Source organism: Amaranthus tricolor, chromosome 1 (assembly GCF_026212465.1).
Source record: "Amaranthus tricolor cultivar Red isolate AtriRed21 chromosome 1, ASM2621246v1, whole genome shotgun sequence".
Classification (NCBI taxonomy): Eukaryota; Viridiplantae; Streptophyta; class Magnoliopsida; order Caryophyllales; family Amaranthaceae; genus Amaranthus; species Amaranthus tricolor.
The window spans coordinates 1,277,669-1,287,032 of record NC_080047.1 but is presented as its reverse complement, the minus strand read 5'-3'; the positions used below and the strand labels follow the sequence as shown (position 1 = coordinate 1,287,032).

The 9,364-nt window shown below is 32.5% G+C and overlaps 1 protein-coding gene across 6 annotated transcripts; it reads left to right on the top strand.

Moving 5' to 3' along the window:
• Positions 1-2,398: 2,398 nt before the first annotated feature.
• Positions 2,399-9,338, top strand: LOC130797595 (protein NLP2-like). Of its 6 annotated transcripts, none has more exons than XR_009038895.1 (7): positions 2,399-2,702; positions 3,766-4,931; positions 5,494-5,541; positions 5,621-6,536; positions 7,031-7,989; positions 8,270-8,563; positions 8,670-9,337. XR_009038895.1 is itself a non-coding variant. In XM_057660240.1 (4 exons), the coding sequence occupies exons 1-4, from the start codon at positions 4,014-4,016 to the stop codon at positions 7,933-7,935; spliced, it is 2,787 nt and encodes a 928-aa protein (XP_057516223.1). In that variant the 5' UTR covers positions 2,766-4,013; the 3' UTR covers positions 7,936-8,228. The 6 variants fall into 6 exon arrangements, 1 of the variants encoding a protein (XP_057516223.1); XR_009038896.1 differs by having other exon boundaries at positions 2,401-2,702; positions 8,270-8,458; positions 8,670-9,336; XR_009038897.1 differs by having other exon boundaries at positions 2,407-2,702; positions 8,675-9,338.
• The last annotated feature ends 26 nt before the right edge of the window (positions 9,339-9,364 follow it).

Below are 9,364 nucleotides of genomic sequence, written 5' to 3'. Positions count from 1 at the left end.
TTATTACTTATTAGTGGGTGCTGAAATTCATATGGGTCTTCACTTCTATGGTAAATCAAGAGCCCATGTTTATTTATATTAATCACAACTCAGAAAAAGAAAAATCAAGTAACATGTTTCGATCCCACTCATTTTACTATTTTTTTTATTTTTTATTTTTATGACTTATACTCTTTCTTTAATTCTCATTAACATTTGTCTTTTCATCTCATTAATTCATATATTTAATTTTTTCGTATTCTCATAACATATACTTGTAATAAATATTGTGGAATAATGTAAAATATTAGTCAATAACAATTATTTGTAAATAATCATAAAATGACAAAAATAAAAATAATAAAATAATCAAAATACAAAAAGAAAAATAAATTTATAAAAATAAATGAATCTATAACATAGTGTCACATACTAATAATTTACAATTAATGGATGTAAATCACGATTATTTACTTAAATCTCTTGAATAAATAGATTACAAAATAGAATTTCTCAACAGAAGTTGAAGGTCCCAAATGTAATCATTATGCTAATGTCTCACTTAACATTCCAAAAGAAAAAAAATATAGTTTCACAAAATTTCACGTTATTTTAATGTTTATTTTTTGAGCTATATAAAAGTATAATTAAAATTATAAAATATAAAATATATGATTTTATGGCTTAAGAAGAACTATCTCACGTAACTTTATTTTTTCTTACAAATTAGCGTAGTTTATAAATAAAAGATTAAATAATAATAATAAATAGTATAAAAATTTTTAATGTTACAATCATTTAAAACAAAGGTAATACATTTATACAATTATCAAGTATAACACCTAAAATGGTATTAAGTCGAATTACTACTATTATCATTAAATTATGGAGGTTTACTAGATAAATAATCGTGCTTTATCATTTTAATAAATCACATGTAGGTGGCAACTATTTATAGGTTTATGACTTTAATAATCTTGTTTTTCTTTTTTAATTTTGATTATTTTATTAGTTTTTTTTTTGTCTCTTTATGATAATTTACAAATCAACGTGATTAATATAGTTTTTTTATAAATTATGCACAATTAAAAGTTTTGAATTTTCTAAAAATTTTTTGCCCCTTCTTAATGATTACACATAAAAAATTATGTGTCAAATCTCCTTTTCCTAAAGAATATAATTGTCAAATCACATTTTGGAAAGTGAATTTGACACATCTAACACTAGTACAATTCTTGCTCAATCAAGAGTTATTAGAGTATTGGATCGCACTATTTACTACTCCACTAAGTACTCCAAAAAACACGGACATAATACAATCCATAAAGCAATGCTTTTTTTGGTGGTTCTAAGTTCTACATAAATAGTGATTCTTATTAGTAATTTTGCTCCATTTGCCACGACATATACCCACACATTAAATAGTTGAGTTTATGAGTTAAAATAATAAAATATTTAGAAATAAGAAAAAGTTAAAAAGTGGAATTAAATTTTAAAATGAGAAAAGAGCAAATTTATTAAAATGAATAAAATAAAAAATATAACAAATTAAATGGTATAGAAAAATATATTTTTTTGGATCAATAATTTTTTTTTTCTATTCGATAGTGAATGAAAATCACACTTTTATACAAAAATTTTAAAGGCAAAGACACATTTTAAGTTATGAAAATACATAAAAATCAGCTAAAAATTCTATAATCTATATATCAACCATAAGATAACTCTTACGTTAGCTAAACAGGGATAGACAACCAAGGTACACATGATGAAGCTTCCATCTTTTGTCTTTTTTTTTTTTTTTTTTTTTTTGCTTTGGTTTACAACATCGTTAATTATATGTATTTTAATATGGTTGTTGTTTACTTTTTAAGAGTCTTGAGTAAAATATTTGATAAATGACTTTTAAGCTAGTTGAAAAGCTGACTTTTAAGCCAAAATAAAAAAGCTACACCAATTAACTTTGTTGTTGACTTATTTTTTCTTAAATAAACAGCCAACGGTCAATATTTAAATTTACCAAACATATCCATAAACAGCTGACTTTTTCAGCATGTTTGAAAGCCAACAAACACAACGAACATTTTTAACTGGTAAAACAAGCAAATCAAAAAACCAGCAACCAACACTTAATCGTCAAACATCCCATTTAAATTTATGCTAATCTTAAATAAAATAAATTATTTAAGATATTTTTTTTACTCATGATGATCAGCCCAAGTAGGCTAGTCCAAGGATGATTGGAAGTACATCTAAATTAAAGTTTTAATTGAGGGGAATAAAAGTACTACAAAATAAAATATAAAAAAGAAAAAAATGAGTTTAATATTAATAAAAAAAGATGATGTAAGCAAGGGTCCCACCATGAGTAGATTCTCAATAAAACCATAATAGACCCAAGAAACAGAGATTAAAAGTTGCCAAGTAAAGAGCAACAACTAATATTAGAATATGATAGTAATAGAAATAGAAACATAAAAAATCAAATATACATTATTCTCACATTTATGAATAAGCTTTGCTGATGTATGCTATGGACAAAGGGGGAAGGTAGCAGCAGTAAACCTCCTTCAGTTTTTATCATCATCATCACCATCATGATTCATGATGATCATCTGACTGTTTAAAACCATACCTTAAACAAGTAGTAGTATCTCTCTTCCTCCTTCTCTCATTTTTAGGAGATGCACACATCTTCGAATTTTCCTAGGATTCTCCACAAAGTTAGTGCCTTTCGCTTTCTTTCTCTCTCTACTTATTTGTCTAATTTTTCTGTCTTCTTAATAATAAAAATTTGAGAACTGTTATATGATTTCAAATGGGTTTGTTTTAGTTTCTTATTTTTATGCATGATTATTAATAAAGAGAAAAAATTTTGATCTATTTAGTTAATAGTGCCTTTCTTCTTTCTCTCTTCTTTTTGCTTTGTTCTTCTTCCAATGTTTAATTTTTAGTCTTGTAATTGATATATGATTTCAAATGGGTTTTTTGTTTCCTTAAGTGGGTTTGTTTTAGTTTCTCATTTTTATGCATGATTATTTATAAAGAAATTTTTGAGCCATTTAGTTAATAGTGCCTTTCCTCTTTCTCTCTTCTTTTTTGTTTTGTTCCTCTTCCAATGTCTAATTTTCACTCTTGTATATGAATTTTTAAAGAATTGATATATGATTTCATATGGGTTTTTTTTTTGTTTCCTTAAATGGATTTGATTTAGTTTCTCATTTTTATGCATGATTATTAATAGAGAAAAAATTTGAGCTATTTAGTTAATAGGGCCTTTCCTTCTTTCTCTCTTCTTTTTGCTTTGTTCTTCCAATTTCTAATTTTCACTCTTGTATATAAAGTTTTGAGGAGTTTTGATATGATTTCAAATGGGTTTTTTTGTTTTCTGAAATGGGTTTGTTTGGTTTCTAATTATTATGAATATTAGTAATAAATTAAAAAAAATAGAGATATGTGCGATTTGGCATCTTATACATATTCAGAATCGAACCTATTTATAGTTATTATAGTTTCATGAATTAGAAGGATGTTTTATGTTGATGTTGATTATTCATTGCATTAGAATTTATGAAATGTAAAGTCAAACAAATTCTCATTCATCCCCCACAAAAAATACTTAGCTTTTTATACAGATTTTTGTGTATTTTTACTCTTTTTACTTTGTTTCTACTTTTATACATAAAATCATTATATAAGATTCCTCCCAAAAAAGGTAAATCAAATATAATGTTATGAATTTTGTGTGATGATTTTCTTCCTCTAAAATGATTTACTGAATTGCAGTTGAGAGAGGTCTTTTGAATTGAAGATGATTCTACACCTTAAGCAACTTGAGTTCTTCAAAACAGAAGATAAAGATTCTTCCTGGGAGTTTTTCAACTTGTTCTATATATTTAGGCTACTTAGGTGTTTTGGTTCATAATAAAACATCAAATTTAGAGGTCCTTTCTATTTTTGGAAGCTGTAAAACTATTACTTTTCTATTTTAGTATCATAAAAACCACCCTTTAAACCAGCAGAAATCCCTGAATATGGATGATGGTTCCTTCACTCCTTCAAACAATCCTCCTGTTTTTGGAAACATTTATAATGATTTAATGGATCAACTCTTAGATGAAGGATGCTGGTTACAAACAACTGATGGATCAAACCTTTTGCAGTCGGGTCAGGGTTTGGGTCAAGGTCCGGGTCAGGGTCAGGGTTCTGTACCATCAACCTCTAGAGGTTTAAGTTTAAGCTATCCATATTACCCTTTATTCCCTAGTTTAGAACCAAATTCTAGCAGTTTGACTGCAGCCCCTCATCTTAGTAGCTATCAAAAATGGATCCCTAAGGCAGAACAACAGACACCAGATTCAGAAAAACAGGATCCAGAAAACCCACAAACTACAACAACCCAAGTACAAAATCTATGTTGGGATGGTAATGAACTCAATAGAATCTTGTGGATTGCACCTAAGGCTAATTCAGATTCTTCATTTCCTGTGAAAGATAGATTGGTAAAAGCAATATATAACTTAAAAGAAATGAATAAACATAGAGATGTGCTTATTCAGTTATGGGTACCTATAAGAAAAGGGGTACATAGTTTCCTTACAACTGTTGAGCAACCTTACTTCTATAAAGATTCAAGTCAAAGATTACAGAATTATAGAGATGTATCAGAGAAGTATGAGTTCTTAGCAGATGAAGATACTAAACAGGCACTCGGATTGCCTGGGCGAGTCTTCCTTGGCAAAGCACCTGAATGGACACCTGATGTAAGGTTATTCAGGCATGATGAGTATCCTCGAATCGATTATGCTCGTAAGTATGATGTTCGTGGCTCCATTGCTCTTCCGGTTTTTGAAAAAGGCAGTGGTGATTCCTTGGGTGTTGTTGAAATTATCATGACTACTGATGATTTTGATTATCGTCCTGAAGTTGAAAGTGTTTGTAAAGCTCTCGAGGTCTACTTTCTTTCCCTTGTTTTACTACTAACTTTATCAAGAAGCTTATTGTCTCTCTTAGAGTGTATAACAGCTTCAACCATTAGCTTTAAACTTTTGGTTGAGTTGATTCCTTGACATGGTATTAGAAACCACATGATATAAGGGTTACGGGTTCAAATCCCATTCACACTTCAGTTGCATCATATGTGAGGAAGGTATATGTGTAGCACCCACATGTCTATCACAAAGGGCTCTCCTATAAAGGAGTGTGATAGAGTATATAGCATATCTTGACGCTCTACCATCAACCAAAGCTTTTAGTTGAATTGGTTTCTTGACAATCTCCTTACTTCCTATCTATTCATAAGCAAATTCAAGTCTTGTCAACTAGTATTTGTTGCATAGTGCCGAATAATGTATAATCTTCGTTATCATCTATCTCTCACCCTTGTGGATGTCCGATGGGACTGATCTATTGGTTCATGTAGCCGACACCAATATTATAGAATTGATGCCTTGGCATAGTTGTTGTGTATCATCTATCTCTCGCATTGATTTGTTTTGATTCACTTATTTGCAGACTTTTCACCTTAGGAGTTCAGGAACCCTTAACATGGCTCAAGAACAGGTAAGTTGTTATTACCTATTCTGCGTTTCATAAATCAAAAGCTTGCTTAAAGAGAAGTTATTATTTCTATTCTTTCCAGGTAGGAAAAGGATCTAATGAAGCTGTACATCCTGAAATCCTAAACGTAGTAAGAACTGTATGTGAAACGTTCAATTTACCTTTGGCTCAAACATGGGCTCCATGTACACAACAAAGAAAAGCCGGGTGTTGGCATTCTGAAAACAATTCCAATTGTATTTCAGTCATTGAATCTGCTTGTTACGTACGTGATCAAGGAGTTCAGGATTTTCACAAAGCCTGCTCTCATCATCACCTATTGAGAAAGCAAGGAGGTATAGTTGGAAAAGCATTCGAGACTAATCAACCGTGCTATGCTACTGATGTAACAGAGTTCAGTAAGGTTGAGTATCCTCTTTCTCATCACGCGAAGAAATTTGGGTTGCGTGGTGCAGTAGCATTAAGGCTTCGTGGTCTTTATAGTGAGGTGTATGATTATGTTTTAGAATTGTATTTGCCGTCAAATATCCAAGAAAAAGGGCTAGCTTTCCATGCTAGGATATGCCAGGCAGTAACGACAATAATGCAACAGAACTGTCAGTATTTGCAGCTTGTCACAGACTACGGTTTTGAAGAGAAGGTGAAAGAAGCATTCTGGCTTTCGCAGATGACGGAACCCCAAAGAAAGGGTAAAGGGGTAGTCGTTTCATTGGAATTTGGTGAGGAGGAGCCTAGCAAAGGATTCAAAGTGATGAACTGGAGTGAAAACGAGCCAAGTTTACAGCTCGGGCAGGCTCTTTCTGATGAAAATACCAACCAAGATAATTCAGGGTCAAAAGGTATAAGTGGTTCTGGTTCATCATCTGGCGGCCGATTTCCCCTTGGTTGTAGAAAAGCTGGCGAAAAGAGAAGGACAAAAACTCAAAAATCTATCAGTTTGGATGTGCTCAGGCAATATTTTGCCGGTAGCCTAAAAGACGCTGCCAAAAATATTGGAGGTAATGTTCTAATACAACGCGATCTTCAAGGGAAAAACGGGTCATTTAGTATAAATACTGCTTCGATCATAAAACGATTGCCTCACTTGATGATACTAGTAAAAAGTTTGAGATGGGGTATTCAGAAAGTGAACTGTCAATTCTCAATTGTGAACATTGTTGTAATGATGAATGTTTTCAAATTGTTAAGTAATCTGTTTTTGGCTAAAAACTTGCAAAAAAGTAGCAAACTATCTTCCCTTTAGAATTCTTGTTCATGAAAACGACTCAACCAAAAGCTTAAGTTAATCGTTAAGGCCTCAATATATGTTGTATACTTTATCACGCCCCCATTGCAGCCTTTTGGGTTAAAAGTGTGGATATAGCTTAAGTTCATCGTATGGGTATTCAAACCATGACATGGACTATTGGTACCATGTTGGAATTATCACGCTCCAATATATGTTATATACTCTATCACTATCACTAAGTTGTTTTTCCTCTCCATTTTGCAGTTTGCCCTACAACCCTGAAAAGGATATGTAGGCAGCATGGGATTGCTAGATGGCCTTCTAGAAAGATCAAGAAGGTGGATCATTCCTTGAGGAAACTTCAACTAGTGATTGACTCGGTGCAAGGTGCTGAAGGTTCCATCCAACTATCTTCTTTCTATACAAATTTCCCTGAACTTAATAGTCCAAATGCACAACTAAAACCCAATCAAACTTCCTCTATAAACTTAAACAAACAACCAAAGCAACAACTAACTACTCAACCCGAGGGAAGTGTTTTCCCTTCAGGAGCTACAACTTCCAACTCCCCCGCCTCGACTTCATCTAGCCAAACCTCGACTTCTAGCTATTGCTTCTCAAGTGGAGCAAAACTTACATCATCTGCCGTGACAACCATTGCCTCGGAGAGTAAGGAAGCATTAGCCGTAGAGGATGATCCTGGCGGGTCCTTAAAGAGGGCCCGAAGTGAGGCAGAATTACAAGCCCTGAATAAGAAAGAAACCAATCAAAATCTAGAAAGATCACAGAGCAATAAAACTCTAGCTGAACATCCTTCTTTTGAATCTTTACCCCCTTTACCAGTAACTAAAAGTTTGCTTTCAAGAGAGGCAGGTGTGTTTCGAGCTAAAGCTAGTTACGGGGAGGAAAAAGTCCGATTCTCTATCTTACCGAACACGGGATTCCTAGACTTGCAACAAGAGATAGTGAAAAGATTTAGTTTGGAAGATTTAAGTAAGATGGGTATAAAGTATTTAGATGACGACAAAGAATGGGTACTATTAACATGTGATGCTGATTTAGAGGAATGTATAGATATACATAAATCGTCTGGAAGCCACACAATCAAGCTATCTATTTCGCCTCTTTCAAGCTTAGCCGGTTCTTTTGGTAGCAGCGGATTATCCTAACTTCAGAATTTGCCTTCCTTGTTTTGATGCTATGGAACTTTGATGTTTAACAATGTATGTAGTCTCTGTTCTTATTCTTTACCAATAGCTTACACAGATAGCAGTTATTTTTTCCAATAAATGGGAACATTGGAAACTTGTTTTTCTACCAGTAACTATCTGATTTAATCTTGTATTTCATGTTTGGAATATTATTTGTTGAATATCTTTGTAATCGACGACACTGTAAACTACAGACAGAAAGATTATAACTTTGGAAAATTGAATTGATTTTGCTGATAATGCATAAAATTGTCTCCTATGTTGATTATGTCTTGTAAACAAAATGCATCAGATCAGCAGGTTCAGTACATGATTAGCTCAGACATGCTGGGTCTCTTAGGAGGACTTACCCAGCATAGCAGGCTGTTTAATGGAGTCGTTCGCTCAGTTCGATTGTTACAATGAAGGAGGCAAAAAGATCTTGGTTATGATACATCGCATCATATTCAAAACTTCTGATGGATTTTCATAGGATAATGAGGTAATCATTTGGTTTTCCAATCTTGCCTATGGCATGTTCAGGGTCTTTCGTATTCATTTGCAGAGGATTCCACTAGCCGCAACCTCCTCATCTCTTTTAATATGGGTATGGTCTACCGTTTTTCAGTCCTTCCCAAACCCTAATAATAGCTTCTATGAGCACTGAACGTAATATACTGGGTATGATGATGATGATGATTTATAATTTACAGGACAGGTACATCCAGCTTGAACTTTGCAGTATTGAACAAATCATATTTCAAGTTTTTCGTAAGAGATTATCGATAACAATTCCATGGATCGATATCAGAACAACGCAAAGAAAACAACAAGGTTGATCAAAAATGGTTGAATGGTACTAAAGGCTGAAAGCATTGTGATTTGTGGCTGATACTGATTAATTCCTACTGTATATTTCAACTTGGAGTAGGCTAAAAGTGTTGTATTATACAGACTACATGCTTGCATATTGACTAGAAGCATTGATAGTTTGAAGTTTGGTAATTGTGGTGTCTAGAAGACCCTAAAATCTGAAATTTTTGTTGTACTATGGTTTTTAAGTACAATGGTTTTTTGAGTATTTGTTCATTTGATGCCTTTATATTCCAACTACTGTCTTTTGGTTCAACCTCTCTGAGTTTTGTTATCTATTTGTATAATAGCAAAGTGACTCTTGATATGTATTAAGATTAGAGGGAATTTAGGTTCGAGTTTGCCTAGGTCATAACTTCATCATTTGATTTAAAACTTCATTAATGTACTCCGAATAGTGTTACATGTAGTACAAAACTTCCTATAACACATGTAGAGGTTATGAGTATTTGGCTTACTCTATACTAGTATTTTGAATTTGTCCTGATGTTTCATATCCGATAGATGGCACCTATAACTTCCAACCAGACCATGA